This window comes from Desmodus rotundus, chromosome 7 (genome assembly GCF_022682495.2).
Source record: "Desmodus rotundus isolate HL8 chromosome 7, HLdesRot8A.1, whole genome shotgun sequence".
NCBI classification, from domain to species: Eukaryota; Metazoa; Chordata; class Mammalia; order Chiroptera; family Phyllostomidae; genus Desmodus; species Desmodus rotundus.
In genome coordinates this window covers 109,575,158-109,599,892 of record NC_071393.1, presented here as the reverse complement: position 1 = coordinate 109,599,892, position 24,735 = coordinate 109,575,158, and the positions used below count along the sequence as shown (strand labels likewise).

Here is a 24,735-nt window from a genome sequence, read left to right as displayed (position 1 = left end):
CCCAAGTGGATGCCTGAAACTACAGATAGTACCAAACCCTATATACACTATGTTTTCTCCTATTCACACATACCTATGATAAAGTTTAATTTATAAATTAGACACAGTAAGAGATTAAAAAAATAACTAATGAAGTACAAAAATTTATAATGATATATTGGAATAAAAGTCATGTGAATGTGGTCTCTCTCTCTCTCAACAACCAATCTGGTAACTGAAATGGCTAATGGGCGGGTAGTATTCGCAGGCTGCATACATGGGACAAAATTCACTTCCCAGGATGGACAAAGCAGGACAGCATGAGATTTCATAACACTACTCAAAATCACACACAATTTAAACCTTATGAATTGTTTATTTCTGGAATTTTCCATTTCATATTTTCTGGCCGTGGTTGACTACACATAACAAACTGCAGAAAATGAAACCACAGATAAAGGGGGACTACTGTATTTATTTTCAATTATTACAGTGAGAAGTGCTTGAAGCCATTATTAGATCAGTAATACTAGGATAAAAGAATAAAGGATAAAATGTAAAAAATGTTTAATCAAGCTCCTAAACTCAAATTCGTATTCACAAATTATAAAATATTTAATGTAAATTCACTTTGTCTATATGAAATTTATATGTGGAAGAAAATACAAGTTCATCCACATATAAAAGTTTAAATTTTTTCAATTAGTTATTTAAGATTTTAAATATTATATAGCAGTGTTCCGTGTATGTTTGTGTACATGAGGGGAGACCCTGAAAACCAGAATTTATTAATAAAAAGTTGTATATTTATTTTTACATGTCTAAAACTTTAGTCACCTTCAAAGTACTCTCCATGTGATCCAATACACCTATCAAGATGTTTTTTCTACTGCTCAAAACAGTTTTTGAACTCATCAATTTTGATGCCTTTTAGTGCTTCTGCCATTTTTTGTTTCACCTCTTCCACATCAGCAAAATGGTTCCCTTTGACGAATTTTTTCATCCAAGGAAACAAAAAAATGTCACTCAGGGCCAGATCAGGTGAATAGCGAGGGTGGGCCACAGGGGTCCTGCCATTTTGGGTCAAAAACCACTGAACACTCAGCATGGTGTGGGCAGGTGTGCTCACAAATCACCCATCATGAAATGGGAAAATGCACTGAAACAGTCTTCAAAACAAGTTCACTTAAGCTGAAAGCAGCCTCTCATAACAATGCCAGCTGATAGTACACTGATACAGATGGGTTCCTAGAACACTCACCTAGCAGGGGAAGCCTGTACTACAAGGGTCCTGCCCTGCAGAAGATAATTCTATTTTTGGGGTCCCCCTTCACGTATATATCTCTGGGTATGAACAAGAAAATTAAGATGACAATAAATAATGATGAAAATAGCAAAACATTCTCAGTGCTCTCTTTTCTTACAAAGATTCTGTCCCCATAAAAGCTACTAATGACAATAGTGTGAAAAAATATGGGATCTTATGCTTTTGTGCCACATTACCAATTGCTATAGTCATAAAACAGGTGTTAGTTTATTTTTACAGATGCAAATTCATTGAACAATAAAAGTTTCTACCGTGTTAGATTGCTGCTGGCTCTCCAGGTAAGAGTGTGTTAATCCTATTCCCACATTTCCTCTTCTCCATGACAACTGTGGGTCATCTAAACGAATGGGAGTAATTTTTTCTTCGAACAACACATTTTCTAGCAATCACTTCTATGTGGATAGCCCCCAAAGGTATCCTTCTCTCCCATCCTGACTATTCCCCTGAGTTAGACTCACTTTCCAACTTCCTACTGAAAAGGTTCAACAAACACATCAAGCTCAATCCATCTGAATTTCATCTTGATATCTTTCTCTTAACAGATTCACTAAATCAGTCAATGAAGCTGAGATTAAAGTAATAGTTAAAAATTTCCAATTCAACTAAATTCTTCCTTTCCTTTACCACTCAACTAGGGGGTACAATGGGAGAGAAAGGTAAAACCTGAAGAATTAGTCTTTAAAAGGGCAAGAACCAGAACAGCTCCGGGGATCCTGCTATAGGAACTAGTGCAAATTTTTTTACGGCAGCAGTATCAGTATAAATGAACTTTAACCATTTTCAATCCAGGGAGAGTACTTTTAGTTCCAAGTAGAATGTAGTATATTGGCAAACCCTATTCTTGTTGTAATAATAACAATAATACAAAAAATAACTTCTAAACATAATATTTTTTAAAAGCCATCAGAGAAGTGTCTTAGTGTATAATTAAAATAATTAAAATTTCATAGGACAATAGTATATAATAAGCACTGTTCTTGCTTGGGGAGCACCTGCTGATTCTGTAAAGCTCAGGCTTGGAACCCACAGAGCATTGGTGTGAAAATTCGGAAACTGCAGGAGCAATAAACACATACCCAGTTTTCTCCCTGGTGTACTTGCTGAATTCTGGTGCTCCAAAGGAGGCAGGAGAGCAATTGTGAAGACAGACTGAAATTTCTCTTAACCTTGTGACATTATAAGATAAAGTCTTGCTGAGGCTTACCTTTAACTCACTGCTAATCATTTCTTCAGTGTTTGCTAAACTTAGATACTACATGGGGCAGGAGGCCAGAGAACAAAGCTTAAAAAGTGTCAAAAGCAAGCTAAATTTCTCATAGTATTTCAAACCTTAAAAGAAATCAATCTAGTTCTCAAATTAAAATCATGGAAGAATTATGCCTGAATAACAAACAGGGTAGAGGTAAATCAGTCAATGCATTTTACTAGTCAAAATTTAGTCAAATTTTACTAAAACCACAATGCAGCCATGACCCAGCTCAATCACTGATTGCAATGGATTAAAATAGTAAGCCCAATGATAATATAACCCTACCAGTGGGAAGTCTCCACAGTACAAAGAGACTAAAAATTTAACCAATAATCAAAAGAAAAATCAAGTTGACCAAAACATAATCCAGATACCACCTATATATTAGCATATTATGTAATATATTAGAAAAACTATGTATTTAAATAAATTACAAGAAACATAAACACGATAGATAAAAATAGAGAATTTACCAAAAAACTGTGAAATTATAAAAATAATCAATTAAAAATTCAGAATCAAAATATATGAAAATTATTAACTGAGTGTGTTCAACATTACAATGAATACAACAGAAGACAGGTTAAAAAAATTGAAAGACAGTTTAAAAGAAAATGTACGCAATGAAGTACAATAAGTAATTTAGATTGTGAAAGACACAAACAGGCATGTGATAAGGAAGTCTGCTGAGGTGTATAATTGAAGTTCCTACAAATGAAAAGATAAAGCACTGTCCAGAAGCAGTAGTTGAGCAGATAATGGCTCAGGATTTTCCAGAACATATAAAAGACATCAAAAATCCCAGAATTAAAAAGCTCAGTTAATTTTTAAACTGGAGAACAATGAAGCTATATCTAGGCACATCATGGTCAACTGTACAACATAAAAGACAAAAATTAAAATGCAAAAGTAGCCAAAGGGCAACAGGAAGAAACATTTCAGTTAAAATTGCTGACTTCTCAGTAGAAACTATGAAAGCCAAAAAACAATGGAATGACATTCAAGTACTGTAAAATATTACAGTCGTCTCCCCCTTATCCACAGGGGATACGTTCCAAGACCCCCAGTGGATGCCTGAAACCATGGATGTAGCTAACCCTATATGGACTATGTTTTTACCTATATCTACATACCTATAAGCTTAATTTATAAATTAAGCACAGTAAGAGATTAACAACAATAAAATAGAACAATGATAACAATATACTGCAATAAATTATATGAATGTGGTCTTTCTCTGTCTCTCAATATATCTACTGTACTGTAGTCATCCTTCTTTTCCTTGTGACAATATGAGATGATTAAATGCCTACAGAAAGAGATGAACTGAGGTGAATAAGACATTATTAAGTAAAATAAGGATTACTTGAACACAAGCACTGTGATACTGTGGACAGTTGACCTAATGACTGAGATGACTACCAAGTGACTAAGTAGCACGTATAGCACAGATACCCTGGACAGAGGGATGATTCATGTCCAGGGTTGGGGTACAGAACAGGATGGTGCAGACTTCACCACACTACTCAGAACAGCACACAATTTAAAACATGAATTGCTTATTTGTGGAATTTTCTATTTATTATTTTCAGATCACAGATGCCTATGGGTAACTTAAACCATGAGAAAAGCTAAAATAACTTCTAAACATAATATTTAGGGGGACAACTGTACTATGGCAGATAAAGGGGGACTACTGTACTATGAAATTCTAAATTCTATACTAAATTCTATACTAGCAAATATATCTCTCAAAAATGAATGCTAAAAAATAGTTTCCATAAAAAGAGTAACTAAGATAGTTTACTGCCATCAAGTTTGTACTATAAAGAATTCTAAAGGATATTTTTAGGCTACAGGAAAAGGATTGAATGGAAGAATTAAACTGCAGGATGGAATAAAGAACATTAGAAAGAATAAATATGTGGTCAATTATAAACAATTAGGACAAATTAAATCAAAATTATAATAACATAATGTGCAGGTTCTAACAAACACTGGGTTAAAATATATGACAATAAAAAGACCAAAAGTAGATTGGGAGGATTAAAAGTTTGAAGATAAAATTCTTATATTAATCTAGAAATGTTAAAAATATTAATTCAAGATAGACTATAATAAAAAAGACTATTTTATAATATCTATGGCAGCCATTAAAAGAATAAATTAAGCCCTGACTGGTGTGACTTAGTTGGCTGGGCATCAACCTGCAAAGCGAAAGACTGCAGGTTCAATTACTGGTCAGGGTACATGCCTGGGTTGCAGGTTCAGTCCCCCATTGGGGCACTTACAAGAGGCAATCAATCGATGTTTCTTTCTCACATCAATGTTTCTCTCCCTCTCTTTCTCCTTCCCTTCCTCTCTCTCTAAAAATAAATAAAATATTAATTAAAATGTATAACTAAAAGTCTGTAAGTGAAAAACAGAATAACAATAAGAAATTTTCATCAATTCAAAAGAAGACAACAAAGAAAAAAATAAGGATTAAAAAAAAATGATGCTCCCTTCCGGCTCCGGCCCTGAACTTAGCAGCTGTGGCAATGTTGATGCCTGAGAAAAACAGGATTGCCATTTATGAACTCCTTTATAAGGAGAGAGTGATGGTGGGCAAGAAGGATATGCACATACCTAAACACCCCGAGAGGGCAGATAAGAACTTACCTAATTTTCATGACATGAAAGCCATACAGCCTCTCAAATCATGAGGCTACATGCAAGAACAGTTTGGAGACATTTCTACTGGTACCTTACCAACAAGGGCATCCAGTACCTCCAAGATTGTGCCTGCCATTTTGTGCTGCAGCCGGCCTGAGACAGGTAGGCCAAAGCCCAAAGGCCAAAGGTCTGGAGGGCAAGAGACTTGCAAGACTCACTAGTGAAATTCTAACAAAGATTTAAAATAGAATGAATACCAATTTTACACAAACCCTTCTGGAGGATAGAACTGGACTGTACAACCTTGATTATAAGAAAGAAATTATAAGAAAAAATTACATTAAATATGTCTTGTTAACATAGAAAAAATCCAAAATAAAACACTGGTGAATTTAATCCGGCAATACATTAAAAGGTTAATACAAACTCATGGAAGAAAGCATCTAATTGTCAGACTGGGAAGGCTAAACATCTTGACTAAAAATCTCACTACAATATATCTAACCTAAGGAAAAATAAGATGTTCATGATAGCATAAGGAATAATGGATGCCAAGTTGCAAAAATAAAACCATATTTAATGGAAGGTTATACTTGTAGATAGATGGCAAGTGCTCTATGCATTCCAATCCATTCACTTGCTCAGAAATATAAGCACACTATGTACATGAGAGATGAGCAGTTACAGAGAAGAAAGCGGTGAGCAAATTCTCCAGTCAACCAACAAAAACAAAGGCATCCCTGTTTTCTAATGCGAGCTTCTCAAACAGAGGAAGGTATGACCTGTGAAATAGCACATCGATTATCTTTCTACCCATGTCAGTGTTCCACTATTATCTGGGACAAATTTTTCCACCAGAAGATTCATGCATTAGCTCTATCATATTTGGAAAGATTACATAGCTCAGAAAAACATAAGTTAATTATACATTTTTTGTAGTTTGTAAATTTATAGTTTACAGATGACATCTAAATTCCAGATGAAATCTTTTCTGCCTTCTTGGACCAAACAAAAAACAAAAGAAATAGAAAAAACTTATTAATAGGTAACAAAGTCACATCTGCATTTTTTAAGTTGTATTATCAAAATTAATGGGCCTAGAATAGCAAGGATTTAAGTTAAAAGGAAAGCTGTCAATTAAGTGCTCTTTAGATTTTACAAATTCTGTCCAGTTCTGACATCTGTCTAGTTGAAGGTTCACAGCTCAAGGGGTTTCTGAACAAGTTTCAGTAATTTTCCAGGTGTTCTCTGCTGACTTTCACCTCTGACGGAGAGGCAAAGTGGCAGGTTCAAATACCAAAAAGCAAAGATTCTGTGAACCGCTAGCAATTTCACATTACTAAAGATAAAGACAAAACAAACATGAAGCATGGAAGTAGCAGGCCACGAAAGTGATGATTTCTAAGTTTTTAAAAGGAAGCTTACTGCATGAATACCTAATGTGCTGGCAAATAACAAGAAAGAAAGTGATGTCTGGGGAAAGCCAAATAAAAAAGAATGTCGGAAACATGAGTAAGCAAGCCCATATATGTTGGTACAAAAACCGACAGTCAGTTATTAATGTAATCTAGGTCAGCATCACTTCACGCTTAGAATAATAATGCCGTGTCTCCTAGTTAATTTCACTCCAGTTAGGCAGATGCCCCAAATCCATTTGAAAATCTAGATCTTCCTAAGGCATTTTCACTGTGTCATTCCTCAGCTAAAAATCCTACTATGGCTCCCTATTATCTATCAACCAAGTCTAAACTAAACTCTGGTTGTTGAGGACCTCCATGATTTGACCGAATCTAATCTATTCAATAGTATTTCTGGAGATGAAAATGGTGGGTTAACTATGGCTACAAATTCTCTGTAGTTTCTCCCTTCATTTCCTGAATAGAGTTCCCTTTGGCTTGCACAGACTAACAGAAAGTGGCAGAAGTGATACTTACTGTGTGACTTCTGATGCCTGGCCTCATCATGAGGACTTGTGGTTCCTGCTCTTGCCCTTAGAATACTACTAGGTAAGAAACATGGGCTATCCTGCTAGAGAAGCCACGTGGAAGGGAACCAGCTGGTGGCCCCCACTAATCACCAAACCTGTGAGTGAGGCCATCTGAACTGCCTACTAACAGATATGTCACATTTTTTAATAGACTAGAAGGAATAATGATAATAATTCTCTAGATTCCAGACCCAGTTATTTTATTTAAGAATGAATTTTTGTTTCTTTATTTTAATGTTATAAACACTCAGCCTCTCAGTGATAATGTTTTTGTTATAGTCCACATGATAAAAAATTTAATATACACTAATTTAAATCATATAAGGTTTGCATTTAATATATCAAAATTGTCAAAATGCTGAAGATAATTATAAATTAAATATAAGTACATAAATTAAGTGGCATAGTTTCTCTACAGCAAAATACATATGCAAAATAAGATCTGCCACTATTGAGAAATTCTGTTAGGTATATAGATATCTTTAGTATAAAAAGTACCTTACTAAGATATTTAAATTTTTGCAAAAAGTTTCTAGAAATCACTAAGTATTTTTTAAAACTGAATGAAAACCTGCACCTAAAACCAAAGTACAATATTTCATCACTCTTCCTTCAGTTTTTTAGAACCTACCGGAGAGATTCAGCCATTCGCCTCAAATCTTCATTTTGCTGTTTTAAGCGTTCAAGCTTTGCCAGGATCTTGGACAGTTCTCGGCTAGAGTGATCAGGGTGGTCATTATCTCGTACCAAATGACCACCTATATAAAACAGCAAGGTCCCCCAGGCAAAAAGAATGAGCATAATCCAACGCCAGGAACCAGTCCATGGCCGCATTTTCAGATTTTCAACTCACTCCCCTGGCTTTCTGGAGTTCAAAGAATTGCAAACATCATAATTCTGTTTCCAGTTAGTGCAAACGTAGTAGCGTCCTGCTGTTTCAACACATGATGATTCAAATTATCGTCTCTGGTAGTCCTGTGGTGAATCTTTGAAAGAGATTCTCTTGGTGGTATAAGTAGGAAGCTTTATTGTCCTGTGCTTCATGGACTCAACATGCTGTGGAAAGAAAAAATACGTATTTAAATTATTTAGGACATATAAAAACACCACATACTGAGATTCTTGGAGTTAAAGGAAACACATTGGTGTTGACTGATCAACAGAGTGGCAAATAACTTAAGTGCCTATAATAAGTAAAAACCAAAAGCTTTGAAGTCTGCATATTAAATCAACCATGTTTAATTAGCTCTGAGCCTGAAAATCTTCTGAGCACCATTATCATCTTTCTTTCTTTCTTATATCATTGTACAACAGGTCATATATAAAGATTAAAAGATTGTATCTTTGAATAATCAATCAAAACCAAACAGAATGTATTCAAGTACACATTTTGAACTAATCTTTCTGTTATCTCAAAAAGAAACTTTCTCTTTATGAATAAATTCACTCTTACAAGATCTCATCTCCATCCCCCTCCAGCTCACTGCTCAGCTACCATTATACCACTTAACTTTGCAGGTGACAGGCAAATTGTCACTTTTAGGATAAATACTAAAAACAACCTACATATTAGCCAAGCAAGTTATCACCGCCATCAAGCAGCTGGCAACCACTCCAAACATTACAAGCAAAGGTTCATATGGATTAGGCTAGACTATTCCTTCCTCAAATTTATTTTAAAATACCAACAACTGCAATAGAAGTCTACTATCAGTTAAATCTTAGTACTGTGCATCTTAAACTACAAATGCACATGCTTTCTCAAGACTGGTTACAGGTTTCATTTGTCACTTCTCCATGATTAGGCTTACAATTCCCTTTAGAAATAACACAAAGAGAAAATTTGCGAGCAAAGATATATTATTAACACAACTTGATAATTCCAGGGCTACATAAGAAAAGTCTTATCTCCAGGCACATAGCTCCTTGTAAAGGAAAAGAAATAGTTTCTATATACAAGACCGAATATGATGAAGACTTTAATACTAATTAAATAGTTATTAGACGAGACAGAGAAGTCAAAGAAGAGGCTTGGAAAATTAAGAGCACAGAGCTGCTATTTTTCTACTTTTGAACCTCAAACCTCAATGGTTTTTAAATGACTAAGTATTTAAAGAAAAGAAAATCTCTTCAAATGAGATCTTAGAAACATTCTACTTCCTTCCCATTTATTCTTACACTATTTTCCTCATTGTTACTGGATCACACTACTTAAAACACACAATGAAAATAATTATCCTCACGGAGAATTGTTTGAAAACTAAGAAGCAATAATCCAAATAAAAACTCAATGTTTTGTGTATTAATAACTGTTCTTAAGTCTACTGAGAACACTCTTTTTACTGACCACTCTCTGTTCATTCTGTCTCCGACTCAAACTCCTTTCTAAAACCCTGATCCTCTCACCACAGGTACCCCCATCTATTCACTAAACATAAGAATAATTAAAGTCTATTCAATGTCTCAGGTAAAACATCCAGTTATGTGAGGTCTATTTTTCATATTATACAGGAAAAAATGCACATTCAGAGTTTCCTGGTTAAAAACAAATTAAAAAAGTGAATCCACTCTGATGGTCTAAGGTATGAATTTAATTAAGTCAACAAAAGAATTATTAACTTTAGAGTTAATAATGTTTATGATAACATATCTTACCCTATAAAATGCTATCATTACCATATGCTGAAAATATATCCTAGTTAATTTCAACCTACAGTAATAAGATATAAAAAAATTTTTATTCTCTTTATAGTAAAATTTAACTTAGGAAAATAACTGTGATAAAAGAAAGTAAAGAGGTTTCAAAACAAGAATCATTTAAATAATAAGATGATGTGCTGTAACATTTTATCTAAAATTACAACAAAAACATCATAAATATTCAAATATAAGAAAAGAATAATATAAATTGAATGGAAACAAAAGTTTACAGAAACATAAATTTTTGTCATATAAAGTAATTTGGGATTTTATAAACCACCATCAAAAGCCAATGTATTAAATTTTACATTTTATAGTACTATTGCTATTACGTGAGTTGTAAAAAGTAAGACATTACTGTAGGAGAAAAAATAGTCATTTTCTTAATTAATGAAATTTTAAATGTTTTTGAAGAGAATCTTTCCCCATATTTTATTGTTCTTAGCAGTGTTTAAAAATGGAATTAACAAAACCAAGCCAAGCTAAAAATGAAGTTGCTTTCTATATAATTTTCCTTAGCATAATTTAAAAGAACAGTTACAAAAATTTTTCCTTATCCATAATAAATGTCTGCTTTCTTGGATGTCTAATGTTTGAGCCATACCTACAAAAATGTAAACTTCATGATTTTTGTCAATTTAGTTCACTGATGTATGCCAAGTACTCAAAGCAGTGTTTGGCACTTAGCAGGTACTAACAAATATTCTCAAATAAATGAGTAAGTAAATTAATGAGTGAAGGATATGATATGACATAAACTAGCATGACAAATGACACAGAATCTGAGCATATCAGCTTCAACTACATTTTATGTCCCACTTCAGAAAGCAAATCTGAATGTAGAAAGTCAAACAGTGCTATTTTATAGGAAAATCATAAAATCATATTTTTTATAGCTCAAAAATAAAATCATTCATAAACTTTAGGATTTATTATTGTCAACATAAATCTTGCAAGATACTCTTTAAATGATTAAAATAAACTGGCCTAAAAGGCCATAAGATCAACAGACTTATGGTTATCTTTTAACCATGAGAAAGTAATTTCTCTTTACTTTGCCTTATTTTCCTCACCTAGAAGATTCACTTTGCAAAAACAATGGGAAGACTGAAGAAAGTATGTACAGCCTTTGATATGAAAGCCACTCAATGTATTGAGTAGAAGAATTTATTATGGAAGAATTTATTAGTGAAAATATTTCAAATTTATTAGTAAAAATATTTCAACATCATCTACATGAACTAATTTCTGACTATATTTTACAAAATGAAATATTATTCAGCAGTAAAAAGGGACAAACTACTAATATATACAAAACCATGAATGAATCTCAAAAATATGCCTGGCAAAAAATGCCAGGAACAAAAATATATATATTTATATGAAGTTCTAGAACAGAGAAACAATATAGTGACTAAAATCAGAACAGTGCTTACAAGGGAGCAAGCACATAACTAATTAAAAAGGGAAATGACAATTAGATGAAGATACAAATTTGAGAAAAATCATCTAACTGCATACTTAATATGGGTACATTTTATTGGCATAAAGTTTAAACTATATTTTGTGAATATAATTGAAAATATCAGTAAGTCAAAGGTTGCTAATTCATTAAATGGCTAAATTATGTGCCTTCATGTTGCATTTGAATAAGATGCTTTTTCAGCCAAAATCATTATTGTATATTCTTACTTCTAATGAAAAATATTTCAAAAATCACTCTATAGCTATAATCAACTTCAATACAAGTGTTAACGTGAGAATTATACTTTCCACACATTTCATAGACAGTAAAAATCAACTCAAAGGTGCCCTCTTAGCGCAGTAGGCAGCACGTCAGTCTCACAATCTGAAGAATCAACTCAAATAACAAGTAATATAAATAATAAACACCACTGAATTTTCTTAGCAGCCAGACTCACCTTTTCTCAGAGCAAAGGAAATGATCATAAATATTCCAAATAATGATTCCCTGAATTATAATAAATATCTACTATAAAGAGCTACCATCTTTATGAGAATTTGTTTACTCAACAACTGGAAAAAGTAAAATGGAAATTATCATCACAGAGTCCTTCTAGAGGTAACTCAGTGCAGTGGAATAAACTAAAAACTTCAACAGTAAAACATAACCATTTATTCAATAAATTTAATAAATGACTACTATAATATAGCAGAGGTTAAGTAGAATATTATATCCTAAAGTGATCAGGTTGATAAAGGAAAATATAATAAAACGTTTAGAGAAAAGCTAAAAATCAATTGTAAAGTACAAATATTTAAAGAGCCCTATACATATATAATTCAATTCAATTCTAGATTAACCCACACCCAATACTGTATCTTTAAATATTTTCTCATTTGATCTCAATTCATTTTCAAAGTATGTATTACAGAATTTAAAATCTTTCTTACTATCCAGCCTCCATATATAGAAAAACAGTAGTTCATGAAATGATATATTCATTAATTTAAGAAAGTAGGAAAAGCAAGTAAAAATAGTATCACAAATTAAACTGGCCCTTTAATACTAGTTGAAATCAACTTTTATTTATGTAAAAGTGCTTGGTGAAACCAACTAAACTGAAATATAGAAAAGAGGGGAAAAAATGTCATATAGCCCCTACCTAGATTATAAAATTCAATATTCTCTCATTACTTAGAGAGTCATCTATCATACTTTCACACTGCTTATCAGTGAGGTCACAATATACACACATATGAATGAATTTAAAATGCCAGGCATCCTGAATACATGAGCAGAAAATACTCTCATTATTCACTGAAACCAGTCGATATCTTAGAAATTAATCATCCTATTTATAAAATACAAACACATAATCACATTTATGAGGCTTCAGGAGTATCTTATTTACATTAACTCAAAATAACATACCAGGTTATGTTTACTAATACAATTAATTTATACTATTCAAATGGATCCAAAAATCTGGCCGTGGCATCTTTACGTTCAGCTCTGTAATATTGTCCCAAATGGTAATACTAATGAATTCAAAGGAAATACTTAACTATTTTATCTGGTTATCAAGTATGTACATAAGATGTACTTGATTGGCAGCATGACAGAGTAGAAAGAACAATTATTTTAAATCAATCATTAGCTATATGCGCATTTTTCCCAACTATAAAATGGGAATAAAAGTATATCTTCATCACATAAAATAATATATGTAAAAGTGATTTGTACTGCAGTTTAAAAATATCAGTTACTATTATTGTTTCCTTGTTCACTAGAAACTAAGTACACTAGCATCCTGCCAATTTCCAGAACATATTAAGTTATCACCTATGTGAACTGCAATTCCTTTGGTTCATTCTTAAAATTCAGATCTCTACTTCAGTGTCATCTCTTTTAAGAGACAGTCCTTGACAACTTGCATCAATTATAACATGTCAAGATACAAGAGAAAAAACACTCAAAATAGTTTCAGAAATAAGAAAACTTTATCAACTGTGAAAAATGTAGTTAATTCAATAGCTTCACGAAATAGTCAAAAATCTCTTTTCATCTTTCTGTTCTATGCACTTAGTATGCCAGTTTTTGTACTCAGGCTAGCTCTCTTCATGGTAGCAAGTTGGCTGCCTCAATTTCTGCCACAAGTAATTATGGGTAAAAAGAACTATTGGTAATCTCTTCTGGTATGTTTCATTTTAAGGGAGAAGAAATGTGCACATTTTATTAGCCAAGATTTAGTCACCTGTCCCTTGCAAAATCAATCCCTGACAAGGGGAATGAGATTTTTATTATGGCTTAGACTAATCAGAATTTATTCCTAAGAGTAAACTCCAGAACAAAACTGACCCTGAAAGCAAGAATGAAAAAATGACTACAAGACTCTACAAGAATGCTACAACATTTTATCTTTTTTTAAAAACCACTCACATCCCTCCTTATTCCTTATCACAACACTTACTGACTTTTTTATTTCTTATATTATAAGATATGTACCAGTAGAGCAGGGTTTTAGAATACATGCCCTTTATTAATACTGGTCAAATGTGGGTGATATTCATATTTGACCAGTATTAATATGTACTCATATTTATTTAATATCTGTAGTCAAAATCCAAGGCAAAATAAAAATAATATTAAGCCTTAGAAGAATTACAACTAAAATTCAAAGTCATTTTCACATGTATATTCATTTATTTTTATATGCAAAAAAGTATCAAAAGTAGATGCTCAAAAAAAATCCAAATATAATTTCAAACCAAAGACTTGCATTCAAACCAACTCCTGATAAGCTCTTTAGTCCTTAAACAAGCATTACATATCATCATTAATAAAAGAAATGGATAAAAGACTTAAATATAAGTCATGATACCATAAAAGTTTTAGTGGAAAACATAGGGAGTAAAATTTCAGATATCCTATGTAGCAATATTTTTTAGGCAAGGAAAATAAAGGAAAAAATAAACAAATTGGACTATGTCAAATTAAAAAGCTTCTCCATGGCTTAAAAGCCATCATCAAAATGAAAGGGAACTGACCATATGGGAGAACATATTTGCTAATGATACATCAGACAAGGGTGTAATCTCCAAAATGTATAAAGCACTCATACAACTCAACACCAGAAAGACAAACAATGCAATTAAAACATGGGAAACTTCTGACCAAGACGGTGGTGTAAGTAGACATGGTTCGCCTCTTCACACAACCACATAAAAATTACAACTAAAATATAGAACAACCATCACTCTAAATCATCAGAAATCAAGTTGAATGGAAGTCTGACAACTATGAAATTTAAAAAAACACATCCATCCAGACTGGTAGGAAGGGCACACACATGGAACAGGGTGGCCCCACACCCACAAGTGATGGATAAAAATTTGGGAGGGATATCTCAAGAGCTAGGTGTGCCAGCCCCACACCAAGCCATCCAGCCCAGGGTTTCAGTGCCAGGAAGATAAGTCCCTATAACTTCTGGCTGCAAAAACCAGTAGGGATTGAGTCGGTGGACGAAACTGACAGAAACCCAAGCAGTTCTTCTTTAAGAACCCACATATGGACTCACCTACTCACATTCACTCCCTCAGAGCTCCAGCATCAGTAGCATACTGGGAGAAACTGAAGTGTCTGGCATTGAGGCCACAGAAGTCATTGTTCCTTTTCTAAATGCTCCCCCTACAGAGCCACAGAGCCACAAAGCCACAGAGCCAGCAGGCTGGTGCCATATATGAGACTTCATCAACCTGGTTAACACTGTTTGACCTGCCTGGGAGATCCCCAGAGATTCCACCTCACACAAGCTGCTTTTCCATATGAATGGCTGGTCTTGGCTCATATTGCACAACTTCCTAAATCCTCTCAACCAAGAAACAGCTGGCCTCAGTAAGCCCCAGGTCCTGTACTAGCAGCAGCCAGCCTATACTCACAGTTTGGCTTCCCCTAGGACTCTCCATGCCCAGCACAAGTATCAGCCATCTCACACTGCTTTATAGCTCAGGCAGGGTGGCCCCAGGAAGAACACAGGTGGGGGCTGACCTTGGCCTGCACCACCCAGGAAACCGTATAGCCAGTACACCCAGTGGACAGCTACAGACCACATCAGAGTACCACCACACTGCCCCTGCACAGCAGATCCTCCAGGGAGGGCAGAGGTTGGTAGTCTGTGGTCACAGCCAGTCCTTGCAAATGACTGGCCTGGGTAAATCCCTCCATTTGTCCTGCCAAGAGCAATCAAGGCTCAACTACAAGAGGAGGGTGTACTCAGGCCACACAGATGATGAAATATGGCCACAACCTCAAAAGCACTTGTTGTTTGTTGATTTGTTTATGAGTCTTGTTTCTTAACAAACAGCTTCAAATTAATATCCCAAAAAGGCAGCTTCAGGGTAGCAAAATCTAGGTTCCCTTCAATGTGTTTCCATTTTTTTAAATATCTCTGAACAATGAATGGACTCTCCACACTTCTCTAAAATGCCTGTTATTCCAAATCCTTCTTCACATACAGATGTTCATTTATTCAAGTATTTTAAGTTCCTATTATGTTCCACTAAATAAATATCTGTATTATGAAAGATTTGGGATAAGGGGCAAAATTATGATTGAAATAAGAAAAAATTAATTTTGTTTCATCAAGAATAGTACTTTGAGATAGGGAAAAAGACTATGAAACACCAAAACATACCAAAATGTTTTTTAAGTCAAATTTTACTTTTAAATTTTTAAGTCAAATTTTGTCCTTTAAAATTACTATAAAACAGATAGCTGAGAAACCTCTAGACATGCTGTTTTCTTTCATTCAAAAAACCACGTACTATAAAGATTAAATTAGAATCACAAATCTGAAGTAAACTTTGAGATATATATGGCATTCATCCTTTTTCATTTTACATACATAAGAAATATATTAACAAAGCCAATTTACATACATAAGAAATATATTAACAAAGAATTAGCCAGCTCAAGATAGGGATGGGATAAGAGATGAGGTCAGACTTAAGGTGAGAGTTTGGAAAAAGGAATGTAAGTCACTCTAGTTGGCTAATTATTTATAAGAAAGAAAGCAAAAGGAATCAGACATTGTTGAACCTGTAAACTGAGGAGCATAAACCTGTTTGCTTTGCCAGGAAGTTAGTTTCACACACTCCAGGAGATCACAGCATTGCCCCACCAAGGTTTAACACTCTTCCCTTCCCCACTCCGGCACCCCCGGATTGTTGGGGGAGCAGAGGGAGGTAAGCACATGTGCGACACAAGTCAGAGTGGTGCAGGGGGAGGTGCTTGACCATAGAGGCCTGACAGTCCAACCTGGAAAAAGGATCAGTTGGCTAGAGGGTGGGCCCATCAGAAGGCCGCAAAAGCTTGAGAAGTTAATTGGTTATTTTGAAAAACCTCCTGGCCTTTCCCAAACCCAAGATAATATAATCCCAGGGAACAAAGAAGAGCTCTCTTGGTGACCCAGACTGGCCCCCTACGCTCATGCATTCTCTCTCCATAACCATGTGGCCCTAGCAACCACGTGTCTGACAGCCACTCGGATTCCAAATGCAGGGTCCAGGCAGAAGCCTGGACACCACAGCACAGCAATGGATTGTAGCTGGAGACAGAAACTAAGCTAGCTGGATGGTGAGAAAAGCTGGACTGGTCTAAGCTTTAACATGCCATAAAAACTTTGGACACCCGCCTTGCTGAAGACATTGTTGGACGTTTTCCATGGTGGGAGGGACAGAGATGGGACACAGGCAGCCTTCCACCCAAATAAATCTTGCCTCAACACAATCACTCGTGCACGGGTCCACAGAAGGCTTTTCTAGGGATCCCATTTAAGAGCCCTACTTCCACTGGCAAAGTAAGGATGTCCCTGGAAAAGACTGTTTAGAGGAGTGTCATGATCTAACTTCCATTTAAGTATGATCATGGCAAAATGTATGCTTTCGGTTAAATGCATATGTTAAAAACATTGATTATGGCCATGAATTTTGCTCCTAACTATTACACATTTGAACAGATACTCACACACCAATGCTAATAACAGCATTATTCACAACAGCCAAGAGGCAGAAATGTTGACAGGTGAATACATAAACAAAATGCAGTATCATCAAACAATATTATTAAGTCTTTAAAAGAATAAAATGCTGATTCATGAAAGAACATGGATAACCTTGAAGACACTACATTAAGTGAAAGAAGTCGGCCACAAAAAGACAAATACTGTGTGAGGAACCTAGAGTAGTCAAAACAAATAGTGGTTATGGGAAATGGGAGTAAAGGAGGATGAGGAGTTAGTGTTTAATGGGTAGAGTTTCGGCTCAGGATGATGAAAAAGTTCTGGAGATGGATAGCAGTGATGGTCTGGCAACAGTAAGTGTACTTAATGCCACTGAATTATACACTTAGAATGGGTAAATGGTTAAGTTTTACTTTATGTATATTTTACACAGTAAAAAAGGAAAAAATATATATTACCATTATATTACTTTATAAATGACTTGCCCAAATAATACTTTGTAAAGATACAATCACAGAATTCTAAGTTCTTAACATTAAATTATTAAGAAAAAAAGTGGTTAAAAAGTAATTACCCAGTTTTTTACTTAATTTAGTTTCTTAAAGAAAAACAAACAACACAATATAAACAAAAACTTTGAGAAAGAACACTTATTTTGATTGCAGCAATACCCATGTAACACATTTATTCTAACTCTGCAAATCTTTTGCCTTACAGCAAAAATACTTAAACATGGTCATAATCCACACATCCATGTGTCCTTAACACTCACACATAAATTCATCTCTCTCTTCACAGCGGAAGCTATTCTACACTTAACGTTTTACTTTTTTTCCCCCTGCAGGTTAAAGCTATGGATGCAAAGACTATTCTCTACTCTGTGCAACATTTTCAGTTTGGTTAACAAGCATCTAATAAAGAACTGTAGCATGCATGTAAAAGAAAATGACTTCTTGAAAATGATTAATACTCTGTATGTCCAATTATTTCATAAAATTTATATTCACCTGAATAGATACAAAAGCTAACATAACTTCTTCAAAATAGGAAGGCAGTGATATTTTGCTGGCTATTTATGAAAGTGATTCACATTCAAACAAATCTAACTGAAATTCATGGAACTATAACATACTTAAAATTACAAACTCCCTAGTTCATCACTCTGCAAACCTTCAATACAGTACACCACACACATCAATTTCAATTCTGTGATTGTGTGAAAGAAATATTGATTTAACACAGTTAAATTCAACAATAATATTGATTTATTCATAACTCATTTAACATGATTCATTCATAAGTTGACCTTAATTTACCAAACTAAACTTTAATACTCATGTATTATTTCTTTCTCTGGAAATTACCTAACAAGAAAATTTTCAGTACTGATGAATTTTCCAAGATCTGCCCACAAAACCATTATTGCATATTAAAGTCTCTCATTAAAAAATGAAAACCACCAAAAGTAACAATAAAAAAGCAAAGAGTTTGACAGACCTAGGTAGGCCTAGAAGGAATGGAAAATCACCAGGCGGGAAAACTGTACCATGGGAAACTGTAGCCTGGGAAACTGCCTGCCTGGGAAACTGCCTGCCACCCTACCCAGGACAAACAGAGGCTCGGCTAAAATTGGGCTCTGGGGTCGGCCTATCCAGCATAACAGGATGCAGCTTTAACTTGAGCCTGACAAGATGTATCAAGAACAATGGTCAGCAGAAATGGCACCCAGCAATCAGCTCTAGCCAATCAGACTCTGACACCCCAACCAGTTATACTTCATGGGTTTTTGCGCTTAAAAAACCTGCCCTAAGAACAACAGAGCAAGTCCTAACCTCCCTTGGCTCCCCAACCTCCCTTGCTTGGCCCCACTTTCCCCCACGAGTTTTAACCTCCCTTGGTTGGCCCCACTTTCCCCCATGAGTCTTAACCTCCCTTGGTTGCCTTCACTTTTCCCTCTTATTCCCCGCTAATAAACCCTGCTCCTTAGCTCGCTCCGTCCATCTGGTTTCTTGAGCAACTTCAGCCTAACAGAGTTTGATTGCTTTAGTGCCCTATACATGATTCTTTCTAGAGATAGCTATTTCAAGTAAAATAAATCCTTTGATCCATAATTTCCCTACTTTCCCAATAAATTACATTAAGAAAAGTTAAGTAAGTTAAGTAAAATTAAGAGTCTTCCCATAAAAAGAGAGATTTACTTTTCCTTGTTTATATACCATCTTCTACATATTACTAAAAATATATATTGTGGATTTGATATCCAAAAGATCTATCTAGAAAAACTCTATATTTATATAACTTTTTATAGCCATTTAACATTCAAATTCAGATTCAACAAAAACTTCCTAGACTATGCTAGGAAATGAATTCCAACCACAACTGTAAAAAGAGGGTACTGAAAACTGTATGATAGACAAATGACTTTCAGAGAGAGTAAATAATTTGCTGTAACAACTTGTAACAAGTGAATTCAAGAACTGGAATCCAAATATTACTGATGCCAAGAGGAAGGAGGAAGAGAAGTAACATTCATTGCATGCCAGTTCTGAACCAGGCGCTTGCACAATTTACTCACTTCATTCTTACCTAAGATAGGCACTGTCTCTGCTTTGAAGATGAAGACACTGAGGTAAGAAGTGATATAACATGACCAGGGTTCGTTCAGCTAGTCAACAGTTAAGATAAATCAGAAACTCTGGGATTACACACTGATAGATTTTGTCCTCGGCCACTTAGCCTCCAAGGCAGGAATGATGTTTTCTTTTATTTTTGTTTTCGATTTTGTTTTGTTCTTACAAAGAAGGGAACAATTTCACTGGATCAATTTTAACAAGATTTCTAATTCCTTGTGAGAATCTTATCTACGTTGGTAATCCCTTAGGGTAAATACCAAGAAACACCTGCAGACAAAAAATAACATTGATAACAGCACTTAACATGAAAATAAATGTCAACCCAATAAAAATCCAATAATCCAACAGGAAAACATTGTGAATGCCTCAAACCATTAGAATAGCTTTGCAAAGAATTAGCCCCCTCTTAAATCAGGTGCCAAATCTTGAAACACCAAGAAATGAGAAGTTTAGAGAAAGACACTGAAATACTTCTCCCCATTTTGTCCAATGCCCCTATATTCCACTAATTTAGGCCCATGATCCTGTTCCCCACAAGCATAGCTCTAAAGGGCACTGGATAAGAAAAGGGTAGTCTTGAAAAGGGAAAAAACTGAGGGGACTAAAAAGAAAAATGCTTTTCCTCCCACATTCTAAATTCATCTAGATAGACTATTAATCAAATTAACAGAAAGATTAACATGAGAAAATCAAATTTTAATATTTTCACACAGGGAATTCACATGTTTGAAAATTCTAAAGACAGTGAGGTAAAACTGTGTGTGTGTGTGTGTGTGTATAATACAACTTTATTTTTACCCAGGTAAAATTGGGTGTATATATAATTTTGGACAAAGGAGAAAGGAGGGGAAGGTAGGATCTGAGATTTCAAAAGGAAGTAGGCACTTCACAGATAGCTGAGGAAGAGCAACCCAGAAACAATAAGCCACAAAGAATAAAAGAGTAAACAGGCCCTTGCTTGGGACACCGTCTTAATTCAAATTAGTCTTCTAAAGAGAACATCCTAACATTCCCTTAAGAGTTTCCCTTTGAATCACAGAGGCAGGAAAGGGGGAGGGTCAGTGTTTCTTTTCTGAGCCTTTTGCTTTTAATAACTAGCTTAAAATCAATATCCCAAAAGGCAAAACTTTGGTCCCCTTCAAAACACTACCATTTCAAACAAAAAATAAAACCTAAGTAATTTTCATCGTTCCTTTAAAAAATTCAGCAATTTATCATACGAAGTATCTGTCTTTGATAACCTATACAATTGTCCTCTAAATCCAGTTAGAATATTCTCTTCCTTTTTAAATTCTTGCTCTCTCCTTCCCCCTTCTCATCTGCTTCTGCTCTTCCACTAGATCGATCAAAAGAATAAGGCTGTGGGACATTTGGAGCTATATTATTCCAGAGCAAAGGTCAGTAATTATAAAATATTGACCAGGCTACAAATATTTCTCAGTAGCTTTCATTTATAAAAGTATGAGGGAGGACCCAAAAAACCCAGAATTTATTTATAAAAAATTGTCTATTTATTCTTACATGTTTAAACTTCAGTCACCTTTCAAGTACTATCCATTTGATGCAATACACCTATCAAGATGGTTTTTCCACTGCTAAAAGTTTTCGATTTTGATGCCTTTTAGTGCTTCTGCCGTTTTTTTATTTCACCTCTTCCACATCGGCAAAACATTTCCCTTTTTTTCATGGGGGGTATATCACTGGGGGTGAGGTCAGGTAAGTAGGGAGGGTGGGGGATTGTGCTGTTTTTTGGTCAAAAACTGCTGAACACTCTGCCGCATGGGCAGGTGCACTCATAAAATACCCATCATGAAATGGGCAAACATGTTGGAAGAGTCTTCAAAAAAAATTGCACTGAAGCGAATGCAGCCTCTCACAACAACGCCAGCTAGTACACTGACACAGATGGGTTCCTAGAACACTCGCCTAGATGGGGAAGCCTATATACTACAAAGGGCCCACACTCCAGAAGATAATTCTGGGTTTTTGAGGGTCTCCCCTCGTACACAACCATATACCTATTTCATTCATTATTCCAAACTTGAGGCAAAAAATAAAGTGTAAGTATTACCAAAAAAAATTAGTTTTAAAATTCTTACCCTAGAATATGTAATATGTAGAGAAGAGGAAGGTGACAGTTTATTGTATTTTAAAAAATTAGTTCTTCATCTTTCTTCTCTCTGATCACTTGTTTATGATGCAGATCCTATGGAAACAAATAGCCTAAAAGAACCTGAAGTTTCTCAATAATTCCATTTTCATTTTTGAGAACATGTATCTGCTGTTGTTGGATGAAGTAGTCTATATATATCAATCATATCCAATTTATGGAACGTGCTGTTGAGTTCAAGCTTACTGATTTTCTCCCTGATATAAATGTTGACATTTCCAACTATAATAGTGGATTTGTGTTAGGCAGTTAAACTGACATAAGCAGAGCCAGGATGATGGCCAGGTACAGAAGGTCATCCGGGTGGAAAGTCTCCAGTACGTAGCAAAGGGCAAAACTGGAAAAATAATAAGGTCTTTGTTTTTGTGCTAGGTTACCCCAAGGTAATCTTTCCTCCCCTAGAATATCCCTGCTTATGCAGTTTAGACGTCTTGACCTTTTCTATTGCTGATCATTCAGTTTGGACCCTCCCTTGTACTCTCCTCCCGTGGCATGTCGCTAGTCATGCAGGAGACCCCCTTAGAGGAAGAACAAGGGGCCAAAGAGTGGCCTCATACAATTCCCACATGGGCCCTTGCACAGACACTCCCTTAAGCATTAATCCATAGGGATGACATCTAGGCCTCACTTATGTTTCAGCTTCAGGCCCAGAAAAGCAGCAAAACCAGACAAGCGATACCATGGCTGACATCAGGACCAGCTGTACCGACTAAGGATTCCCCCTGCCCTGGCACCAACCAATCAGTAGAGACCACTGAAAAGACACACCTAGAAAGCCAATAAATACTCTATTGTGATCCTACCTACCTCTAGACAGATACCCTTAAGACAGAGGACCCAGTATGGCTCTCTATGGACCATGCCCATGCCTTTCCCCACCTCCTTCCCCCAGGAGCGTTTTCCTTGCCTCTGTTTTGCTGAAGCTCCAAGGGTCCTTCTTTTGCCTGTGTAACTTGTTTCCTGGGCCCATTTCTTCTGCTGCTCACTTCTACCTCTGGGACTTTCTAAATAAATTTTCTCTTAGAGTTTGAGTATTGGCTCTGAATTTTATCTTAGCCATAACTCAACTACCAAGGTTGCTGAACCAATGTCTGGTCTGACTCCACAGGTCTAACACCTGGTGCTGTTCCACCACCAACAGATTCATCTATTCTTCTCTGCAGTTCTATCAGGTTTTGTTTGTTTTCCTTTGTTGTTAGTTTGGCCTCACACATATTGATGACCTACTGTTAGGTGCATACACGTTAAGGATTATATGTTCTTGAAGAATTGACCCTGTTACTGTTATATAATGCTCCTCTTTATCCTTAAATTTTTTTTCCTTGTTCTGAAGTCTCCTCTGTCTGAAATTAATAGAGCTAGTTATTCCAGCTTTCTTTTGATTAGTATTAACATGCTATTGTTACCGGAGTTAGGGTTCTTGGGTTCCCAAAAACAGAAATTAAAAGGAAACCCCAAAGAAATTTCCAGACAGGTATTTATTAAGCTTATGCTGAAGCACAAGGGAGGCAGCAAAGAGGAAAGGATGGTCCTCTAATCTAGCAGCTAGGGACAGAGTGGGCTAGCAAGAAAAGAGTCTTTTTGAAAACGGAGGACTTTTTGAAAAAAGCAGGCTTATGGAATTGTCCACGTCAAGGTAGAAAAAGGAAGCGGTTAGAAGGGAGAGAAAATTTCTGTCTTTTTTTTTTTTTGAGCAGGGAGTGGAGGGGTGGTAACTTTCTTGCAGTCGGTTTCTACACCTTCCACCTGCTCTTAACTTGGCTTCCTGGCCACCTGGTATATTTCCATTCCTGGGCCCAAGTCCCTATAATGTCTCAGTATTTCTTTCTCCAGGCTTTTAACCAACTTTGACAGTCTCTTTCTGTTTATTGATGTATTTAAACCACTGATATTTAAAGTAATTATCGATATACTTGAATAAATATCTACCATATTTGTTACTGTTTTCTATTCATTGCCCTCATTCTTTGTTCTTATTTTTGTCTTCCACTCTTTTTCTATCTTTTGTGGTTTTAATTGAGCATTTTATATAATTCTATTTTCTCTTCTTAGCATGTCAATTATACTTATTTCACTCTAATGATTGCCCTAGAGTTTGCATTACACATTTACAATTAATCCAAGTCCACTTTCAAATAACATTATGTCACTTCACGAGTAATGCAAGTATCTTAACAATAGAATATTCCTAACTCTTGCCTCCCAACCCTTGTATCATTGCTAAAATTCACTTCACTATGTTATAATCATTGAATATACTATTGTTGTTATTATAAACACATTATGTTATCTGCTAGATCAGTTAAGAATATGAAAAATACCCCTGGCTGGTGTGGCTCAGTTGGTTGGAGCAAGCAATATCCCATAGATCAAAAGGGGGTCATGGGTTCGAATCCTGATCAGGGCACATACCTAGGATGCAGGTTCAGTCCCCAGTAAGGGCACATACTAAAGGAAACTGATCAATGTTTCTCTCTCACATCAATGTTTTTCTCCCTTTCTGCCCCCCTCGTCCTCTCTCTAAAATCAATAAGCATGTCCTCGGGTTAGG

At 35.3% G+C, this 24,735-nt stretch overlaps 1 protein-coding gene across 22 annotated transcripts in view; it reads right to left on the bottom strand.

Annotated features, from left to right (window-relative positions):
- Positions 1-24,735, bottom strand: part of FUT8 (fucosyltransferase 8) — a 187,087-nt gene that overhangs the window by 85,873 nt on the left and 76,479 nt on the right. For 20 of the 22 annotated variants that reach the window (XM_053927879.1, XM_053927884.1, XM_053927880.1 and 17 more), the window contains one exon: positions 7,829-8,253. In XM_053927879.1, the coding sequence (XP_053783854.1) occupies positions 7,829-8,031 (203 nt within the window). In that variant the 5' untranslated portion in view covers positions 8,032-8,253. Of the gene's footprint in view, positions 1-7,828; positions 8,254-19,967; positions 20,497-22,113; positions 22,221-24,735 lie in introns of those variants that run through there. The other 2 variants (XM_045201384.2, XM_024567241.4) reach the window with 2 other exon arrangements.